Source organism: Panicum hallii, chromosome 5, assembly GCF_002211085.1.
Source record: "Panicum hallii strain FIL2 chromosome 5, PHallii_v3.1, whole genome shotgun sequence".
Classification (NCBI taxonomy): domain Eukaryota; kingdom Viridiplantae; phylum Streptophyta; class Magnoliopsida; order Poales; family Poaceae; genus Panicum; species Panicum hallii.
The window spans coordinates 55,693,716-55,715,152 of NC_038046.1; the positions used below are offsets into that span (position 1 = coordinate 55,693,716).

General features: G+C 45.1%; 4 protein-coding genes and 1 pseudogene across 6 annotated transcripts; 4 read left to right on the plus strand and 1 right to left on the minus strand.

Annotated features, from left to right (window-relative positions):
• Positions 1–970: 970 nt before the first annotated feature.
• LOC112894605 lies at positions 971–1,734 on the plus strand (annotated as a pseudogene).
• A 1,597-nt stretch (positions 1,735–3,331) lies between these two features.
• Positions 3,332–3,925, plus strand: LOC112896001 (putative receptor like protein 25). The gene has a single exon (XM_025964034.1). It carries the CDS (start codon positions 3,332–3,334, stop codon positions 3,923–3,925), a length of 594 nt encoding a protein of 197 aa, XP_025819819.1.
• A 1,905-nt stretch (positions 3,926–5,830) lies between these two features.
• LOC112891948 (receptor-like protein 7) lies at positions 5,831–9,116 on the plus strand. The gene has a single exon (XM_025958963.1). It carries the CDS (start codon positions 5,857–5,859, stop codon positions 8,995–8,997), a length of 3,141 nt encoding a protein of 1,046 aa, XP_025814748.1. The 5' UTR covers positions 5,831–5,856; the 3' UTR covers positions 8,998–9,116.
• An 846-nt stretch (positions 9,117–9,962) lies between these two features.
• LOC112895410 (non-classical arabinogalactan protein 31-like) lies at positions 9,963–10,850 on the minus strand. The gene has a single exon (XM_025963359.1). The coding sequence runs from the start codon at positions 10,803–10,805 to the stop codon at positions 10,191–10,193; it is 615 nt and encodes a 204-aa protein (XP_025819144.1). The 5' UTR covers positions 10,806–10,850; the 3' UTR covers positions 9,963–10,190.
• A 4,832-nt stretch (positions 10,851–15,682) lies between these two features.
• LOC112894566 (transcription initiation factor TFIID subunit 15b) lies at positions 15,683–19,541 on the plus strand. Of its 3 annotated transcripts, none has more exons than XR_003228997.1 (8): positions 15,683–15,860; positions 15,938–16,187; positions 16,789–17,605; positions 18,014–18,164; positions 18,264–18,342; positions 18,657–18,857; positions 18,971–19,022; positions 19,114–19,541. XR_003228997.1 is itself a non-coding variant. In XM_025962317.1 (6 exons), exons 1-6 carry the CDS (start codon positions 15,791–15,793, stop codon positions 18,766–18,768), a joined length of 1,479 nt encoding a protein of 492 aa, XP_025818102.1. In that variant the 5' UTR covers positions 15,683–15,790; the 3' UTR covers positions 18,769–18,948. The 3 variants fall into 3 exon arrangements, 1 of the variants encoding a protein (XP_025818102.1); XR_003228998.1 differs by having other exon boundaries at positions 18,977–19,022; XM_025962317.1 differs by lacking the exons at positions 18,971–19,022; positions 19,114–19,541 and having other exon boundaries at positions 18,657–18,948.
• The last annotated feature ends 1,896 nt before the right edge of the window (positions 19,542–21,437 follow it).

The following is a 21,437-nucleotide window of genomic DNA, read 5'->3' on the forward strand; positions in this document are numbered from 1 at the left end:
GCAAAGGTGTAAGACTGAACTTTGGCTTGCACGATATGTTCACTGAACATTTGCATGCCCTGGAGCAAGTGCTGTCCTGCTCCTGCATGGCTGCATGGAGATCATAGAGACATGGAACTCTGAGTCAAGTTCAGTCTTAGGAGATCAAAGAATTCGTCTTTCATTTTCTTTGGTTTATATGAAAGGGTGGATATGACTGTATGTTCAGAACTGCACACAACATTTCGACGAATCAAAGGTCTCAGAAGGACAGAGCCTTCATGTTTCATTTGCTACGATTTATGTGGAAATCTAGAGATGGCTGTTTGTTCAGAGATAAAGATAGCGAACGTTATTTCTGTAGCAGAAAACCTCTACCGTTTTGCTATTTCACTTCAGCTGAAGGGATGCGCGAAAGCTATTCAGATCTCTGAATTGCTGATTTGCTGGACAACTCTACCGTCAGTTTCCTCTGGCTGTCAGCATATGCTTGTCAACGACTGTAAACTCTGCCGGTCCTATTAACAGCCTGGACACTGGGCAGCTGCTCCAGATAAAAAGTTAAAAACCATGGATCGCCGTAATGGGCCCGTGTCATGCCGGGCTGTCGTATGACTACATCTTTTTCACGTTGTTTCCGAGCCAAGAAGCTTGGTGAGCAGGACCGATATACATTGCGAGCAGGTGCCAGGTGCCAGGTGACTGGAAAACGACGCGTGACGCTTTGTTTCCGAGCCAAGAAGCTAGACTGGTGGCTCGGCTGATCGGTGACGGATTGGTCATCCACGACCACGATCGAGCGCGAGCTCGCGTGATCATTGTTGGGCCAGCAGTGACGGTAGCCTCAATGGACGATGGGTATCCTGTGGTGTATGGATGAGCGCGAGTGAGTACGTATTTTGGCTCTCGGCGACGATCGATACGCAGGGACACGCATGGTGTTTGCACGATTGTTGCTCAGGACTCCGACGGTCTCCGAGCGAGATGTGCTCGCTGCTCCCTTCGTTGGGCGCCAGTGCTTACACCGGCAACCAGCATACCGCCACCATGCCGCCGGTTCCGTGCTCGCCGGACCAGGCGACTGCGCTGCTCAGGCTGAAACGATCCTTCACCGCCACCAATTACTCCATCGTTGCCTTCCGGTCGTGGAGGGCCGGCACGGACTGCTGCCGCTGGACGGGCGTGCGCTGCGGCCACCGTGACAGCCGCGTGACTTCCCTCGACTTGGGTGACCGAGGCTTGAAGAGCCTGCGCTTTTCGATCTGACCTCCCTCAGGTACCTGAACCTCGCTTCCAACGACTTCAACGGATCTCAGCTCCCATCCACCGGGTTTGAGCGGATCACCGAGCTCACCCATCTCAACCTTTCGAGTTCAAGCTTTTCTGGCCAGGTGCCAAACGGCATTGGGCACCTGACAAATCTCATGTCCCTTGACCTCTCTACTAGCTTCGAATTCGACGAGACTCTTCGTTACGTTCCCAACATAAGGGTGTACTCAGTTTCGTATGTTGTAAGCTTTGTAGAGCAGAACTTGGAGAAGTTGATTGCAAAGCTTCGAAATTTAAGGGAAATGAATCTTGGCTTCGTGGACCTATCCGACAACGAGTCATCACACTGTGTGCAATATCGTAGCCAAGTCATGTCCTGAACTTCGCGTCCTTAGCTTACCTTATTGCCAGCTCTCTGGGCCTATTTGTGGTTCACTTTCGAGCTTGCGCTCTCTCTCTGTTATTGACCTACAGTACAACATGTTGTCAGGTCCAATCCCGGATTTCTTTTCCAACTTCTCTGATCTGAGTGTTCTTCGACTAAGCAATAACAAGCTTCAAGGATGGATCCCCCCAGCAATCTTTCAACACAAGAAACTAGTCACAATTGATCTTTATCATAACCTTGAGGTTTCTGGTTACTTGCCGACTTTCACATATAGTACTACCAGTTTGGAGAATCTGGATGTTGGTAGAACCAATTTCTCAGGCACAATACCAACGTCAATTGGCAATCTCACATCCTTGAGGACGCTAGGCCTTAGTGCAAGTGGCTTTTCCGGTGAGCTTCCCTCATCGATCGGTATGCTAAAATCCTTGTCTGAACTTGAGATTTCCGGAATGGGAATAGTAGAGTTCATGCCATCATGGGTTGCAAACCTAACATCGCTAACGAGTCTCCAGTTCTCTGATTGTGGTTTATCTGGGCCAGTACCATCTTCTGTCAGCAATCTGACAAAATTACAAAAATTAGCGTTGTGTAAATGTAGCTTTTCTGGAGAGATACCTTCATATATCTCAAACTTGGTGCAACTGCAAACGATATTGCTATTTTCCAACAATTTCATCGGCAAGCTAGAGTTTACCTTTTTCAGAAAACTGACACACCTTTCTATTTTGGATCTCTCTGATAATGATCTTGTTGTGGTAGACGGAGCAAATGATTCTTCATTAGCATCTTTGTCCAAACTCAATTACTTATCTTTATCACGTTGCAGAATATGTAAGTACCCTAATTTCTTGAGGCATCAGGATCAAATCGCCTGGATCAAATCGCCTGGCTTGACCTTTCACATAACCAAATCCATGGGGCTGTACCCAAGTGGGCATGGGAGAGTTTTCCAAATTTTCCTTCAGTTATGAACCTATCAAGCAATAAACTCATCAGTGTTGGCTATGCCCCTTTTCTCCCCGTACATTCATGGAAGCTTGATCTCAGCAACTATATGCTTGAGGGGCTTATACCTGTACCCAGAGGCCCTACAATTCTGCTTGATTACTCGAACAACAAGTTCTCATCTTTACCTTCTAATTTCAGTACCTATCTTCATGAAGTTGGAGTCTTCAAAGCCTCTGGCAATAAGTTGTCTGGAAAAATCCCGTTGTCATTTTGTGATGTAATCAACATACAACTGCTTGATCTCTCTTACAATAACTACAGTGGCACAATTCCTTCTTGTCTGGTGGAGAATGCCAACAGGATTCTATCATTAAAACTAAAACAAAATCAGCTTAGTGGGAAGTTCCCGGACAATATCAAGGAAGGATGCTCATTTGAGGCACTAGATTTCACTGGCAACTGGATTGGAGGGCAGCTGCCTAGATCTCTTGTTGCCTGCAAAAACTTGGAGGTCCTTGATATCGGAAACAATCAAATAAGTGACTCTTTTCCATGTTGGATGAATACACTTACAAGCTTCAAATTCTCGTACTGAAATCAAACAAGTTTTTTGGATAAGTTGTGCCTTCTACCTCTGATGAGGAAGACACGACCTGCAAGTTTCCAAGTCTACGAGTTCTTGATCTAGCCTCCAATAACTTCTCAGGTACACTAACAAAGGCATGGTTGACAGAATTGAAGTCCATGATTGTCAAAAGCGAAAATGAGCCAGTGGTGAAGGAATATTTGGGCACGAACAAGATTACCACCTTGATCACATACAAAGGATTTGACTTCACAATTTCTAATACATTATGGACCCTTGTGTACATTAACATCTCAAGTAACGCACTCCGTGGTAGCATCCCTGAATCCATCGGGGGGCTTGCTATGTTAAACGTGCTCAACATGTCACGCAACTCGCTCGCGGGGCCAATTCCGTCTCAGCTTGGCCGTTTGGGCCAGATGGAAACTCTGGACCTATCCTTCAATGAGCTTTCAGGAACAGTTCCCCAGGAGCTAGCATCTCTGGACTTCCTTCCAGTGTTGAACCTCTCCTGCAACAAGCTGGAAGGCAGAGTGCCGGAGTCACCTCATTTCATGACGTTTTCGGATGGCTCCTTTTTGGGAAACGGTGGCCTGTGCGGGCCTCCGTTGTCCAAAGAGTGCATCGGCACAATACCACCACCTGCAGTGTCAGGTCGCTCCATGGAGAGATCTGTAGATATTGTGCTATTCCCCTTTGTTGGACTAGGATTTGGTGTTGGATTTGCAGTTGCAGTTGCTGTAATGCCATGAGGAATCCCCACTAGAAAGCGATCTTAGATCGAGAAGGAACGAGCGAGGTCTTCTTAATTATGTGTCGAGGTTAATTGAAATCATTCCCTGTATGAGGGTCTTGGAAGTGTATCATGTTGATGTATTAGAAATACAAGCTCATTCATTTTATTTGTTAAAAAGCTAGCAAATTGTACAGGTACAGACGTAAGGTCACTTGGGATTTTGCTGCTTTCAGTCAGCTTGGGCGCCATGCGAATCTGCAAATTTACCTCATTTTCAGCCCGGCCGGTTGCTGCCCGGCGACAAGCCCTTTCAGCTCATCTGAAAAAGGGAAAACCTTGATCCGTACCACAGGTTATTTAATTTTTTTCTTTCCTGCTGATCCAGTTTTGCTGCGTGGCTAAGAGGAGTAATGATGGTAAAAAATGCCACGAGCTAGTCACCCACGAGGCCACGGCTTTGGTCTTGACGTCTTGTACGTGCTAGCGTACATAGTGTGTGGCCAGTGGCGGTAGCCTCGATTGCACGGCAGCCAGGAAACATCTATCATTTTCTGGTTTTAGCTGGCAGATAACAGCCACGGTGGACAATTGTGGCTCGCTCTGCGATATTGCACGATTATTGCTCAGGACTCCGATGGTCTCCGATCCAGATGTCCCGGCTCGGCGGCTTCTCCACGTTCGTTTCACAGCTGTGTACGTCCGCACCAGGCAACCCAGAAGTATATATATTTTGGATCATTAGGTTAATCCAAAAAAATAATAAGATAAACTAGAATAGCAATCTGCATAAATAATTTAGGAGAAGAAATAAACTAGAGTGGCATGCATTAATTAGCTGATCTAAAAGATACTATTAAAAGATACTATTAAGTACCCATTTGCATCCTTACTGGAACGTAACCTTCCGATCCAATCGTAGAGGGTCGACACGGACTGTTTGCCGGTTAGCCGCTGGGCGGGCATGGCTTCCCTGCCTCCTTTAGAATTTTCGACAGCCCGCAACACTTCATTGGATTTGGTTGCTGCGGATTGAAGAATTAATACCGATCTCCTATGTTCACGGGGCGCATATCTGGTGCAAATACGGGTGCATATCTTGTGTAAATAGATACTTCAATCATTCAAATTTAGTAGAAATCCAATCTACAAGTCCTTTTCTTTTTGAAACTTTCCAGATCTATTAAAAATGAATTATGTTCTACGTTCACACAAAAATTGATCAGGCTGAATAAATAAAAATGAAATTTCGCATCAATTTCAATCTATTAAGCCGGACAGAATTTACAGCTCCAATTTTTCACGGAGGTAGAATAGTGAAGGAAGTCGTGCGAAGCAACACGACCGTTAGTGGTAGGGCCCGTAACGAATTTTCTATTCACGTGGAGTTGACTGACTACTGCATGATGGAATAATGGATCAAATTAAAGTGTGAGCAGAATTTACTAGAAACGATGATGACTTTGACAGCGTATTGATATAACAATGTGTTGTAATCTCCGTAGAAATTTTTTGAAGAAAAGTCGTAGCTAAATTACTCATGGTGTATTCATGAGGTTGACTGATCAGATCGAACCAATACTCTTTCTATTCTAATTCGTAGATCGTTTTAGCAAATCTAGATATATAAATTTTATTTTAGCTAGCCACCGGTAGTTCTTTTAGATAATTTGAATAATACTACACAAAAACGTTAGCCTCAAGCGTTGAAGGGGATCGAATATATCGCTTACTACAGTACATGCCAATATACTTACGGCCAACGCAACTTACATACATGGCCTATGATAATAACGGCGCTCCCGATCGCCGCGGGTTTACTGCAACTGTCTATATAAACCGAGGCACGGTAAGAATCTCTTCTCCCCCACATCGAAAGCAGAAGCAGCTCTCACTTGCAACACAGGGTCATAATTAGCAGCCAAAGCCAGTTGCCGTATACCCACCACCATGGCCCATCATGGGCCAACGGCAGTAGCGCTACATCTACTGCTACAAATCCACCTCGCAGTCATGGTGTGCTCGCTTCTCCCTTCGTCAGCCGGTGCGTTCACCAGCAGCAACACTAATGCTGTTGCCGTGGCGCCGCGGGTCCCATGCCTGCGATCCCAGGAGATGGCGCTGCTTCAGCTCAAACGCTCGTTTACCGCCACCGCCTACTCCATCACGGCGTTCCGGTCATGGAAGGTCGGCACGGACTGCTGCGGATGGGCGGGCGTGCACTGCGGTGACGCCGACGGTCGTGTGACTTCCCTTGACCTAGGGAGTTGGGGCCTGGAGAGCGCAGGTCTCGACCCTGCGCTTTTCGATCTAACCTCCCTCAGGTACCTCAACCTTGCGTGGAACAATTTCAATTTGTCTAAACTTCCGTCCACCGGGTTTGAGCAATTGACTAATCTCACCAGTCTCAACCTCCCCAACACCTTCTTTTCCGGTCAAGTTCCTCACAACATAGGCCGTCTCACCAACTTGGTCTCTCTTGACCTCTCCGTTTCCTCTGAACTTGTAGAGTTGGCCGACAATATGGATAGGTATATAGAGGGTGACCTTGACAATATTGAGAGCCTAGCCGTGACAAACTTCACATCCTTAGTTGCAAACCTCGGTAGTTTGAGGGAGCTTAATCTTGGTGGTGTCAACCTGTCCCAGTCAACAGATTGGTGTGATGCTCTATCCATGTACGCTCGAAATCTCCGTGTCCTTAGGTTGGATGGTTGTAAAATCCATGGACCAATCTGTGGGACATTCTCTGCTTTACGCTCACTATCCGTGATTGATCTCCAGGGTAGTTCATTGACCGGTCAAATACCAGATTTCTTTGCCAACTATTCCTTGCTCAATGTTCTCCAGCTTAGCTACAATCAACTCGAAGGATGGGTTTCTCCCGAAATCTTTGAACATAAGAAATTGGTGACTATCGATCTTTACTATAATCCTAAACTCTCCGGTAGCCTCCCAAATATCTCAGCTGATAGTTGTCTACAAAATTTGCTGGTTGGTCGCACCAACTTCTCTAGTACAATACCAAGTTCCATTGGCAAAATCAGATCTTTAAAAAGGCTAGGCCTTGATGCACCTGGATTTTCTGGAAATCTGCCCTCATCAATTGGCGAGCTCAAATCCTTGAACACATTGAAGGTATCAGGATTAAATCTAGTAGGACCTATGCCATCATGGATCACAAACTTAACTTCCTTAAAGGTTCTTAAATTTTCTTATTGTGGCTTATATGGATCAATACCTTCTTCCATAGGTCATTTGATCAAACTAAAAATATTTGCAGTCATGCAATGCGAAGCTTCAGGGGAGATACCTCCACACATCTTTAATATGACACAATTAGAAGAACTAGCCCTTGGTTCCAACAATTTTACAGGAATAGTGGAACTTAACTCGCTATGGAGACTACCAAACCTATCCCTCTTGGACCTATCAAACAACAAGATAGTAGTACAAGAGGGACAAGAAAATTCTTCAATGGTATCCTTACCTAACATACAATTCTTAAACTTGGCGGCATGTAGCATCACTAAGTTCCCTAGCATTTTAAAGCATCTAAACTATTGCATAGGGCTTGACCTTTCAAATAACCAAATGCATGGGGCCATACCCCGGTGGGTATGGGAAAATTGGTCGACAGACCCATCCTTTGGCCTTTTCTATCTGGATTTGTCACACAATAATTTTACTAGTGTTGGCTACGAAACCTTTCTTCCTATTTCTTTAGTAAAGCTGGATCTCAGTTTCAACATGTTTGAGGGGCCAATACCCCTACCCCAATATTCTGCGCAAGTGCTTGATTACTCTAGCAACATGTTCTCATCCATGCCACATAATTTTTCTACTCAACTTAGAGATACTTACGTTTTCAAGGCGTCTCGAAACAATCTATCAGGGAATATTCCAACATCTTTTTGTATTGTTTCTGAATTTCTTGATCTCTCTTACAATACCTTTAATGGTTCAGTCCCCTCTTGCCTGATGGAGGATGCCAATCCATTGATAGTTCTAAATCTCAAAGAAAATCAACTTGACGGAGAGCTTCCTGACACTATCAACGAAAACTGCACTCTTGAGTTGCTAGACATAAGTAGCAATCGTATTGAAGGGCAGTTGCCTAAATCTCTTGTGGCTTGCAAAAGATTGGAGGTCCTTGCTATCGCAAACAATAACATAACCGGCTCTTTTCCATGTTGGATGAGTACACTCCCAAGACTTCAAGTCCTCATCCTAAAACACAACAATTTCTTTGGATTGGTGATACCATCTAGCGCCAAAGAAAAAATCACTTGGGGATTCCCAAGCCTTCGGATTTTGGATATATCCTACAATAACTTCTCAGGCACACTGAACAAAGAATGGCTTTCAAAATTAATGGGCATGATAGTCGAAGTTAGTAATGAGACATTGGTGATGGAATATTACGCTTATTATGGTCAACTCTACCATCTTGGCACAAAAATCAGAAGCAAAGGATCAGGGAACCAATTTGATAAGAGATGGATGACCTTTGGATTCATTGATCGCTCAAATAATACCTACCAGCTTAGCACTGAACTCACAAGCAAAGGATCAGAGCGCCAATTTGATGAGATATGGAGGACCCTTGGATTCCTTGATGTCTCAAATAATGCTTTCCAGGGAAGCATCCCCGCAGATATCGGGGGGCTTGTTTTGCTGGACGTCCTCAACATGTCACACAACTCCTTCACAGGGCCAATTCCATCTCAGCTCGGTCATTTGGCACACTTGGAGTCTTTGGACCTGTCCTCTAATGCGCTTTCTGGGGAGATCCCATTGGAGTTAGCATCGTTGGACTCACTCACAACATTGAACCTGTCCAACAACAAGCTGATGGGAAGCATACCAGAATCACCTCATTTCATGACATTCTCCAACAATTCATTTCTTGGAAATGAAGATTTGTGCGGGCCTCCACTGTCAAAAGTGTGCAACAACAAAGTAAAGTCAAATGCGAAGAAGAAATCTGTAGATTTTATATTATTCCTATTTGTTGGAATAGGATTTGGTGTTGGATTTGCAGTTGCAGTTGTAGTGGCATGGGGAATTCCTGTTAGAAAACGAGCTTGAGAAATACAGAAACCATTCTCCATGATGTATTAAAATAAAATAAACCTCATGTTAGGGGATACGCAATCAAGGCAGTCTTGACGTCCTGTAAACCTTTATTGCTATTTTATTTCAGAAAAATCGTCAGCATGTTAATGCTAATGCTATTGCAAGTTTATAAAATTACTAGGCCCATGGTGAATAAACTCTATGTTAGGGGATACTCAAACAAGGCAGTCTTGACTTCCTGTAAACCCTTATTGCTATTTTGTCTAAAAAAAATCGTCAACATGTTATTGCTAATGCTATTGCAAGTTCATAAAGCAACAGATATCGTAGCTGAGGTATAGATTAGCTGAACTTATAACTCAAACTATTTTGTGTGATCTGTACAAAACTAGTACGGGGGAGAGTTTATGCGCCACGATCTAAATTCCTGAGACCCTGAATTTAGGCCCTGTAACAGTAGTGAAAAATCTATTAGCCAAGGCAATAAAATAAGCAATCAAACATTACTCAAAATTCAAATTCTTGAAACGAAGACAAAGCATGGCAAAGTACGTAATCATTCACGGCATGAGCCTTTTCTTTCACTGCACAATGCTGCTATTCTTTTCCGAATTTGCAATGGCATCGGCCAGTTCCAGAGTACGGAAAAAGATAGCAATATGCATCCAATGGCAGCTACTACAAGCGTCACAAAGGGACATGATTCCATTGGAGTTGGATTACTTGGGAACCCGCAGATGACAAACTCTTTTCCGTTGATAGGAGTCCCAGCAGAGCTTGACTCAACACATTCAGCCGTCTCTGTGTTTTTAAACTTTTTTAAAAAAAATTCGCCACAGTTCAGATGTGGGAAGCATGATTCGTTACGGCCACCTCCTCGTGTGGTTGTTGACCTCCTGCGAGTTCCATTGAACAAAGTGCTGGACAGCAATCGTTAGAGTTAACAAATCTACCGGCCGGAGTGCAAAGTGCAGTCCAATTCAAATCTTAAAAATTAAGATTTTTCTCACATACCAAATCAAAATTAGTTTACATTACACAGAATGTCATGCTGCACACAAACGACACCAATGAAAAGAGAAGAAAAGACTGGAAATCACTCCCCCTCCGAACGACACACGGATCACATTTCTCGCATCAATCAATGGCGTGGTTCCCACGCGTGCTCATCATCAATGGCGTGGCACGCGCTGTTCTCTCTACGCTCAGTAGTGGCGCGTGGGCGCGCACATCGCCGGCTTGAACGCGAGCGGGCCGGCGGCGTAGACGACGTTCTCGATGCCGCGCTGGTCGGTCCACCGCTTGCCCTCGTCGCGGATCGGCGCGCCCTCCATGCCGCCGCCGATGTTGGTGACGCCGTTGCACCTGGCGTCCGGCGACGAGAGCAGGCGCACGAAGCAGGCGGCGCGGGGGTCCCCGCCGAAGTAGTCGCCGGCGCGCTCGACGCCGAACTCCGCGTGGAAGTAGCCGTTGTAGTCGGCGGCGGGGGACCGCCACGACATGACGCGGTTCTTCTTGTCACGGCAGGTGACCGTCACCTTCGCCCCCGGCAGCGGCGCCGCGCCGTCGAGGCTCTGCGAGCCCCACTGCATGCAGCTCTGGCACAGCACCAGGCCCTCCACGCGCACCACCACCAGCTTCTTCTCGTTGCCGTGGGCGGGCGCCGCCGGCGGGGTGTATGGCGCGGGCTTCGGCGTGCCGGGCGGCGGGCTGTAGGGCGCCGGCGGTGTCAAGGGGCTGGGGCTGCCGCCGTAGCCGTCAGCCGTGGCGCCGGTGGCGAGGAGGGACACGAGGACGGCGAAGGGGAGGAATGCCGCCATTGCTGCTTGGTGACGACCCTGCTCGATCGAGCGCTCGAAGGAGGGAGATCGTTCGAGCTCTGGATGCGTGGAAATGGCGGGAGGCGCACGGTTTATATACGTGTCAGGGTGAGGGTCAGAATGTTAAAAACTGGCGCGGACGTGCGGCCATGTTGTGGCGCGGTGGGTGATCAGCCGTCGTGGTCGCCTTGTCGGGCAGAGCGCTACGTGAAGCCCAGTTTGTTTCGACTGGAGCTCAGGAGACTGCGTCACGTTGCACTGCAGATAAGATAATGATTGATCTAACAAACAGATTGTGTGCCCATCATAATGAACTTGATCCATTGACCAATGCTGCAGACTATATATATATACTGTATACATTGTTAAGTCATGTCGACGATGAGTCAAGAAAATAGAAACATGCTTTCCGGCATCCAACAATGAGATGTGTAGCTTTTCGAAGTTTGTGCTACCCGTGTGTCTAACAACCATCAGCTGCAATCTTTACCTACCTCTAATAAGAATAAAGCACGTAACGTCTTCACCTTAATTTTTGGTTTGGTCCAACTTCTATCATCGATACGTGAGCTTGGTCCATCCTGTATGTGAGTCGGACCAGCCCTCCGTCCACGAATTGATCATATAAATTCCTAAAAATTAACGCACATACAACTATATGTATTTGATACTTGTACAATAATTGTCCGTAGCAACGTATGAGTATGTTTGCTTAGCAAATAAATAGATAAATAAATAAAAAGTCTAGCAAACATCATATTTGCTAGGCCAAACAGAAGCAATCTAAAGCCCAAAAGCCCAAAAAACGCACCTCGCGTCGGGGCGAGTTTTTTTAAAAAAGGGGATTAAAAAAATTAAAATTCGAAAAAGGGGTGCTAGTTGGGAAAATTTAGAGAAATGGGTGCCTCCCGCCCGCTAAACGGGCGGAAAGGAGCCTCCCGCCCAACCATCGGGCGGGAGGTTCGAAAAAAATTTCCAGGAGCCTCTTCGCGAATAAGAAAAGTTTTCTATTCGCGAAGAGGCCCCTGAAGCAGGCCTCCCGCCCGGCCAGCGGGCGAGAGGTCCCAGCTTCACACTATCTCAAATTCAGACTTCAGACTTTGAGAATTTATGTTTCACAAGCTATTTGAAATTCAGACTTTTTTCAAATACAGGATTTATTCGCCATACTCTTATGTATGCCTATAAAATTTTAATTCAATTTTACGAAGAAGATTACGGTATCTAAAACTCGTACGAAGATAGTTAAACGATAACGTTTTGCAACGTAGAATTCAAATATTCTGTCTTCAGTCAATGCGGCAAATATTACAAATACACATCCAGGTGTGATACAATCTCAACACGGCAAATATTACACATGAGCAAACAACGTTCAAATAAAATTGCAACTAAATAATACCTGATGACGTACTAGCACTCGATCGGCGACGTCTCCCACTCCTTGATGCAACCGGAGGTCTTCCATCTGTAGCATCACCTGTAGGGCCAGCTTCAGCAGAACTGGAGCCAGCATCATTGTTTGGACAACGTTTATACGTGTGTCCAATCTGATTACATGCACTGCAGCGCTGTATCCTCGGACGGAGCTCTGACTCATCCATATCATTACGAATACGCCGTGTCTGACGGCGCCCTCTCTGAACCCGTGATGATGTTGGGTCTGGAATATATATAACAGGATTCGCTGTCTCAGTGAACGATCCAACCAAACGGAAGTCATAGATCTCATACTGCCAGGTGCTGGCAATTATCTCCTTTCTGAAGTAATGGGAAATATATATATCGACAGGATGTCGAATATCCGCACAAGCAGCCATTACATGAGAACAAGGTAAGTGCAGCAACTTGGGCCTCATGCATGAGCAACAACAAGTTCCATCAAACTTGAGAATGCACTCCTTTACAGGAGTTTGACGTCTCATGCCACGTCGCGCCCTGTCTTTAGGAGATATCTCAAACTTGAGCTCCTATGTACCACATTGCCGTACGTGGTGTAGCCGGGCGCTTTCTGCCTTCTTAGACATATATTCTGTTACCATGAATCCAAAATTTCTATCAGGATCCCGCATGAATACCTGATTTTTACTGAACTGCTCCCTAAAGTAATCGGTACACCCGCGGATGATGAATTACACAATTGCAACCAATGGAAGCCCACGAACACCTCGCAGCATCCAATTGTAAACCTCGGCGAAGTTGGTGGTCATTATGCCGTACCTTGCACCATCGGTATCATACAGTAACGCTCACTTCTCCTTGGGTTCATTCTCAATCCATTCAGAAAAGGTTTTCACCGCTGACCCGGACCTTCTGCGAGTTCGTGCAGTATCTGTTGGCAAAGGGCACAAAACCTCTGCTTCGTCCTGTGTAGTTATGTTTTTGGATGTATCCTCGGCTCTTTTCTTCCCGGTCAGTTCATCAAGTTTCTGCCACTGCTTGTTAAATTTTTGCTGATTCATTTCCTTGCATAACCTCTTGAACATATTCATAAGGTACTTGTTCTTGAATTGCCTGAAAAAGTTTGCACCGATATGTCTCATGCACCACCTACTGCGAACATCACGCCACTTAGGCGGCTCTCCGGTCTCCATACACCCCTGCTGCAAGTCTAGTATTGCCCTCAGTATGCCGGCGTGATGATCATGAATCAGACAGACATCTTCCCTATCCCGAACGACTGCAAGTTTAACCCGTTCCAGGAACCAGTACCAACTGTCTGTGTTCTTACTCTCAACAAAAGCAAAAGCAACAGGCAGCAATTGATTGTTTCCATCCACTCCAATAGCTGTCAGCATTTGCAATCTATACTTTCCTGTGAGAAAGGTCCCGTCGATGCACAGGAGAGGCCGGCAGTGATGGAATGCGTTAATGCATGAACCCAAGCTGAAAAAGACCCGCTGCAATGTGTAGGGCGGATCTTCTCCTCTGTCTAGAGTTTTCAGGTCATAATAGCTTTCAGGATTTCTCTGACATAGGACGGCCAGCAATCGAGGAATATTATCATATGCAGCCTCGAACGTACCAAACCTCATCTCCAACACCTTTTGTTTTGCACTCCACGCCTTGGTGTATGAGATGGTATACTTGTACTTTTTCTGAATATACCTGATAATAGACTTTGGTTCATATGACAAGTTGTCTACTATCGTCCCGTACATCTCATTTGCGATGTATTGCGACGTGAGGTTGCGATGGATCTTCTGCACCCCAGGCAAATGACAAGTGTGCTGAGTGACAATGGAGCATTCCCAATAATCTTTCCATTTACCCTTATAGGCATGCACCCGCCACGGACAGCCATCCTTCACACATACCACATCGTAATTACGAGATTTGCACTCGACTGTCTTAAACTCTCGCATAAGAGAGAGAGACCAGCACTTAACAGCTTCCTTCACCTCTTCAATTGAGTGGTACCTTGCACCCTGGATAATTTCATTCTCCCTGCAATCCGAAGGCCAGCTAGATCCATCATCTACGACAAGATGACTGAAGTCGCTGCTTACCCATTCTTCCGGCACATCATCGTCATCATTAGACGAATCGGCATTCATTGCTTCATCCAATTCACGTTCTTCGTCTTGCAGCTGTTCAACAATAAAGGATATGTTCTCCCCCTCATCAGCCACGCATTGAGGTGCTGCGGTACCACCTGCCTCAATGTTTGCCTTCTCAACTTCTTCATCAATATTTTCATCCCCCAGAGCAGCTTCAATGTTTATCAAAGGATTTTGGTGCACACTGACAAGGAGTACCAGTGGCCACTGCCAATGACTTGCATTTTGCAGATAAGTTAACCAGTCTTCGTTGCTTGCAAGTGGCATCAGCTCCCAGATCAAAGCGTGAGTGGCACGATTTATGACGCATTGTACACTCACAGTGTGTGTCTCCTGATTAATCCTTAATCCCCTCATTAACCAATTGCATAGGGATTCAAATGTCCTCTCGTGCGGTCTGGTAATTCCTTTGACCGCACAGTTGAATTCACTTAAATCTACCCCATTCGGCCCATAAATCACATTTCCTTCTCCGTAATATATACTGAAAATACCCTTCTCGGAAGATATATCTGTCAATCATTAATAAACTAGTTATACTACATATTAATACACAACGACGATCCTAAATTTCAGCGACTCTCAGATTATATTTTACAGATTCTAAACTATTCAGAATATAAATTATACTAAAAACAAATGAAAATACTAAAAACTATTCAAAACATAACTACTCTAAGAAATATTTCCTAAATTATAGTTATTTTCAAATACTTATACGGCTAGAATGAGAATATACCTCCAAATCGACGTGTGGACAGGGCTTCACCGCTTCCTCTTCTCTCTTCCTCTCCTCTCTTTCTCTTTTTTCTGATTTTTGCTGGATAAAATGGAATTTTCGGGGCAGGTTGGGGCTTATATAGCCGGTGAAGGGACCTCCCGCCCGACCAAAGGGCGGCATGCCCCTCAGCACAACATCCTGCCCTTTGGTTGGGCGGGATGCCCTCTCAGGGACCTCTTCGCGAAGAAATTGTTTGCGAAGAGGCCCTCGGGGAACCTTCCGCCCGCTGGGTGGGCGGGAGGTCCCCGGCCCCACGCGTCCCGCCCGTTCAGCGGGCGGGAGGCACCCATATCTCTAAATTTTCCCAACTGGCACCCCTTTTTCGAATTTTAATTTTTTTTAATCCCTTTTTTTTAAAAAAACTCGCGTCAGGGCAAACCCAGTCGACCTCGCAAACATAATATTTGCTGGGCCAAACACTCTGGGCATAACCAAGGAGTCAGCCCACTTTTAGTCCCCCCAAATCGAATCCAACTGGAGCCGCCTCAAAGCAGCCCACTACTGTTTGCGGATTTATCCCCTGCTCCAATTGCGGCGTCCTTTTGCCCTAATCCACATAGCACCCCGTCCGCATCGCGAACACTCTGTTCCGCCCTGTGCCCCTCTTCTCAAACGGTCCCAAACCCTAGGCGCGACCTGAGCCCATGTCGGGGTCTTACGGATCCGACGACTACCGCGGCGGCGGCGGTGGCGGCGGCGGATACGGCGGCCGAGGTCGCGTTTGGATCCTGCGACCTGCGTGCGGGTCTCTCCTTATCCGGATCTGCGTCTGAGTGTTTGTGCTTGTGCAGGTGGCGGTGGAGGCGGCCGCGGGCGCGGAGGCGGTGGAGGAGGGTATGGAGGTGGGGGTGGGGGAGGTTATGGAGGTGGTGGTGGAGGTGGATATGGAAGTGGTGGTGGAGGATTCGGCGTCGGGGGCGGTAGAGGCGGAGGCGGCGGCTTCGGTGGCGGAGGGCGAGGTGGAGGTGGCCGAGGCGGTGGCGGCCGCGGGGGAGGACGCGAGGGAGGACGCGAGGGCGACTGGGTTTGCCCTGATGCGAGGTGCGTTTAGGATTGCTTGCTCTTCGATCTCTGTTATACTGATTTAATGATGCTGTTATGGACTGTTAGGTTTGATTTAGTTGTTTCGTTATTTTATCCGGTGTTTTGGTGATTAAATTATTTCATAATAATGATTTGTATGCGAGATGGTGTATAGTAACTAGCTCTATGTTCCTTTGGCTTGGTTTGCACAATTGCATCCATGTATGTAAGGTTTATGATTTGGAGCTAGGTTCTGTTTGTGATTATAATTTCGAAAAAAATAGTTGCCTTTTTATTCAAAAAAAATAGTTGTGGTGGATGAACTTTTTAATTGCAGATTCTAATGGCTTTGTAAATTTATTCAAATTGGATGCCATTCTGGCAGTTGTGATGCATAAATGTATAAGATCATTTATGGTTATAAGAATGATTTAAGATTTCTCTTATGACTATAGTTTCTTATACATTTCCTTTTTTTTGTATATACCTCTAGTTTTTCTTTTCCAGAACATAGCTATGTGCAGCTTTACTTCTTCCATGATGCAGAAAGCTTAAATGTTTTAGTATAAGTGGTTCCTCTATGTATCTGCTTCCTAAGAGATTTTGAATCTCGATGCAGCTGTGGCAATGTGAACTTTGCAAGAAGGACTGAGTGCAACAAGTGTGGAACACCTTGCCCAAGTGGAGCTGGAGGTGGAGGTGGTGGCGGCGGTTACAATAGATCTGGTGGAGGTGGTGGGGGCTACAACCGTGGTGGTGGTGATTACGGGTCTGGAGGAGGAGGTGGCTTTGACAGAGATGGTGCTGGTGGTGGGGGAAGAGGAGGATACAACCGAAGTGGTGGTAATGACCGTGGTTTTGATGATCACCGTGGTGGTAGAGGTGGCAGTTATGGGGGACGAGACCAGGAAAACCAAAGGGGCAGTGAAGGTGGCTACAATGCTGGTGGTTATGGACAAGCTCCTCCGCAAGGGCCTCCTTCCTTCGGTGGACCCGCCGGTGACTACGCAGCGCCTCCGAGCTCCTATGGAGGCAACAATGCTTATGGTTCAGACTCTGCAGTGCCACCTCCTAATAGCTATAGCGGTGGCCCAGCCTCATACCCACCAAGCTATGGTGCCCCTCCTCCAAACCAATATGGTGGTGGTGCCCCAGGGGGGCAAGGGGGTCTGCCTCCTACATATGATGGTGGCTATGGTGGTCGATCCATGCCAGGGGGTGGGGGTTCTGGTGGTGCACCTCCACCTTATCATGGTGGCGGTGGCGGTGGAGGCGGTGGTTATACTGGTGGTGCTGCTTCTGAGCCAGCGGCAAAGGTTAAGCAGTGTGATGCAAACTGTGATGAGACATGTGACAATGCAAGAATTTACATCTCAAATTTGCCCCCTGATGTCACTGTTGAAGAATTACAGGAGCTATTTGGAGGAATCGGCCAGGTATAGTTTAATTCTACTTGACTTCCTTTTTATATATTTTACAAGATTATTACTCTCTGGTATATGTCATAGTTTTCCAACTGAATTGATTAGTTCTGTAATTCTTGATAATGGAAAGATCTTATCGAGTTGATTGAAGGTGGTTTTAATGTTTCACTGCGTCCTTGGTAACTAATTATACAGAATTTCATTTTGTTGCTATATGGCTTTTATGTTATGGAACCAGTTTTTCTCTTCTCTTTCCTTTCTGATTGAATAAAATACAGTTGATTTTACATTATGTGGAGTCTTTGAATTAATTCATGTGTTTTAAGTGTTGCATCTTGTTTTTACATGAATTGTTATGTTGTTTCATCAATTGAATTCATGGTCTGCCTTTTGAATGCCGTGAACTATGTCTTTTCAAAGGTTGGAAGGATCAAGCAAAAACGTGGCTATAAAGATCAGTGGCCCTGGAACATAAAAATCTATACTGATGACTCCGGAAAAGCCAAAGGAGATGCTTGCCTTGCTTATGAAGATCCTTCTGCTGCTCATTCAGCTGGTGGATTCTACAACAGTAAGATTACTGTCGAGTTTACACTGTTTAATGATATCAATTTGTCCACGGCATTAGTCCAGTCCAGTTTCTAATGCAGCTATTCTGTTCATGTTCCAGATTATGACATGAGAGGCTATAAAATCAGCGTTGTGATGGCTGAGAAATCAGCACCCAGAGCACCCTCTTATGGTCATGGGTAAGTACCTCATATTTCATCTGCTAGACTAGATGTGAATTGCGTAATGCCTCCAAATCAACTTGTGCACATTTTTCTGAATCAAGTAGCATGTTTTATTGGAATTCCATGGTCTAGGGATTGCCATTTGCAACACACTTTCAGCAACAAATGATAATAAGTGAACTATGATTGCTATCTCATAAATGTATTCCAATGCACAAGGTGAAATGAAACTGATTTGCATGATTAACGTGTTTGTATTTGTGTACTAATCATGATTCACGTGGATATGCTTAAATTTGATTGCCGGACGTACTATGTGATGTGTGCAGTGGTGGCCGTGGTGGTGGCTATGGTGGCGGTCGCAGGGACAATTACAGAGATGGTGGTGGGCATGGACCCAATAGAAACCAGGGTGGTGGTTCGCGTTCACGACCTTACTGAAAACAGCCAATGTTATTACTATGATTGTCTTCTGTGAAACCATTTCTATTCCTGTCCTAAGGACTTGTACTCTCATACAGGCGCATAAGGTAGGTTGTCTGCTTTCCTTATTAGACTTATGTTAAATTGTCATACACCAGTCTTGGTCGGATGTTTGTTTGTCCAAAAGTGATTGATCTATATTATGTGAATTTTTGCATAGAGGCAGATGGATGTAAGCTCCAAATGCTGGTAGGTTTGAGATGTTATTTCAGGTGAGTGCTGAACTGTTATGATTGCTTACCTATATATTTCTGTGCCTTTCTCTTTGTTTATCTAATGCTTACATTCCACATGGTACCTCAGCCGGTGGATCACTCCTGTAAGCTTTGGATTTTGCTGCGAAGAACAGGCAGGGCATTTTTGTTATGTGATGGGTTTGTCAGGTTCCGTATATATTAAACCTATCGAGTAGCGTACATAGACTGCACCAAATCCGTTGCAGTTCACATTGACGTGGGATTGAACTAGAATGTAGCATATACTTAGTTTAGGTTCCTGCTAACTTCTGATTTCATATAGATAGTAGGACATATATCCCTCTTGGTAAAAATTTCGGTCGAAAATAACATTCTCTTTTGGGTGTTGATTACTTGATTCTGCCCTAGTAAAGAAAATCTCAGTGTACACGAAACTGCTGGATCTGTTGTGAGGCTGCATCTTCGTTGTGCGGCACCATATCTCCGCAGCACAATTTGGCATAAATCATACTGCGGCGTTATCCGCTCTTTTTATTGAGAAGGAGGCGGTTCTGATTCAACAGGGCAAAGCATTGCGAGTTTTGACCATTTTTCAGTTGTCCAGTCACCTGCTTTGGACAGTGGTCAGATAACTTGAAGTCGCGTATCTTTCCTGATACTCTTATTTCGATCATCCATCAACAAATGTATTTGGTCTTATTTGTATGACATTTCTTGTTTGGGTTTTCACAAAGTTTGTGTTGTACGGGAACCCAGCCGAGGCCTCGTCACGTCTTTGGCCTGCTCATAATATCCCTCGCTATCAATGGATCATTCCATAAGCTCACTCTCCGCTTAATAGGTTCAACGGTGAAACACCCTTGACAGGCAATGGGAACATGGGAGTTGAAACTGATTGTTAGAAATCAGAAGATTAGAGATAATCTCATCCATAGATTAGGACTAATCCTAGCCATTAGATTAGACCAATAAATGATTAGCAGTTAACCTTGTAAACCTAATGGGTGTGTCCGTTGGTGTACGGATGCGTCCCTCCGCGTACGGATGCAACTCTTCAGTGTGGTCGCTTCCTTTGGTGAAGGGACGCGTCCTCCCGGTTCTCCATATATATATATATATATATATATATATATATATATATATATATATATATATATATATATATATATATATATATATATATATATATATATATATATATATATATATATTCTGTATATATATATATATATATATTCAAAGATCAATGAAATCATTCAGCAGTTGTTCCCAAATCTCTATTCATTTACATTCACTTTTAACACTGATAACTCTCATTCCTCGTTCTACTAAAACCCATTCTCATCACACTAACAAGATTTTCGAGCAACTCTTATTTCCTAACACCGATTATACCCAACCAAATAAGAGATTTTCAGACTCGTATTCTCGTCAACCAATTATCCCCCGACCAACCCAAATGAGCCGAGCAATAAGCATAGAACACTCCAAGCTGCGAAAGGGCACGTACCCTAGTCGTTAGATTAGAGCATCTCCAACCATGAGTCCTATATTTGGGTCCTATAATTTGTATTAGGGACATATTTGATATGTTTAGGGTCAAAAAAAGCTTATACTCCAGCAGCGGGGTCTCAAATCATGTCATTTACAACTAATTGGGGAAAGATTGGAGCGGAGGCATTGGGGAAAGAAGTCTCTGTCAGTTAGATTTCGTGGCAAAAGGGAGATAGGGCCCAACCAATTGAGTCCTATATGTAGGATCCGGGAGACTGAGTCCTAAATTGATTTGCCAGTTTTTTTGTAAAATAGGACTCCTGTTGGAGGCTATTTTTTCCTCTTAAGCCCTATATTTCAAGATAGGATCCAATTTAGGACTCCTATTGGAGATGCTCTTATAGGTTCGATTCCCCGTGGGAACGAATTATGGGTTCGATTTTCTGTGTGAGTGAATTTTTTAAGGATTTAACGGTGTTGTGTTTTTAGTGGTAGACGATATTTTTATTGACAGTGAGGCGCCTGTGATGAGTGGTGATTTCATTAATCTTGAGACTTCGTCCGCTCAGTCTTCAATCATCTCGCCGGCTCAGTCTTCAAAGATGCTCGTAGGGGTGAATTTATATATGCATGTTCGTAGAGATGATTGTGTGTACGTTGTGAGTGTCTGAATTGTACTGTATAATTAAATATTGCGAACTCCGGAGTTCCGTCCAACAAACCACGAATTGGCCAAAGAAAAAACTCTTCAACGTTAGCTGGGCTCTCACGATTCACATTTTCAAAGCGAAAAGTAGAGGAGAAAGGGTTGGAGTCACTCAAGTCACAACAGGGTTCTTGCTTGCATAGTTTTTTTAGTTTCCGTTTATTCTTGCTTGCCTCTTTGGGCGCCTCCTCCCCAAGCTATCGCTGCTTTTGGCGGCGGTTATCGCCGGT

Excerpts from the sequence above, each read along its gene's own strand:
- LOC112896001 (XM_025964034.1), top strand. The coding sequence starts at position 3,332 with ATGATTGTCAAAAGCGAAAATGAGCCAGTGGTGAAGGAATATTTGGGC.
- LOC112891948 (XM_025958963.1), top strand. The coding sequence starts at position 5,857 with ATGGCCCATCATGGGCCAACGGCAGTAGCGCTACATCTACTGCTACAA.
- LOC112895410 (XM_025963359.1), bottom strand. The coding sequence starts at position 10,805 with ATGGCGGCATTCCTCCCCTTCGCCGTCCTCGTGTCCCTCCTCGCCACC.
- LOC112894566 (XM_025962317.1), top strand. The coding sequence starts at position 15,791 with ATGTCGGGGTCTTACGGATCCGACGACTACCGCGGCGGCGGCGGTGGC. Across the intron at positions 15,861-15,937 it reads CGGCGGATACGGCGGCCGAG|GTGGCGGTGGAGGCGGCCGC; the intron begins GTCGCGTTTGGA and ends GTGCTTGTGCAG. Across the intron at positions 18,165-18,263 it reads AGCTGGTGGATTCTACAACA|ATTATGACATGAGAGGCTAT; the intron begins GTAAGATTACTG and ends TTCATGTTCCAG.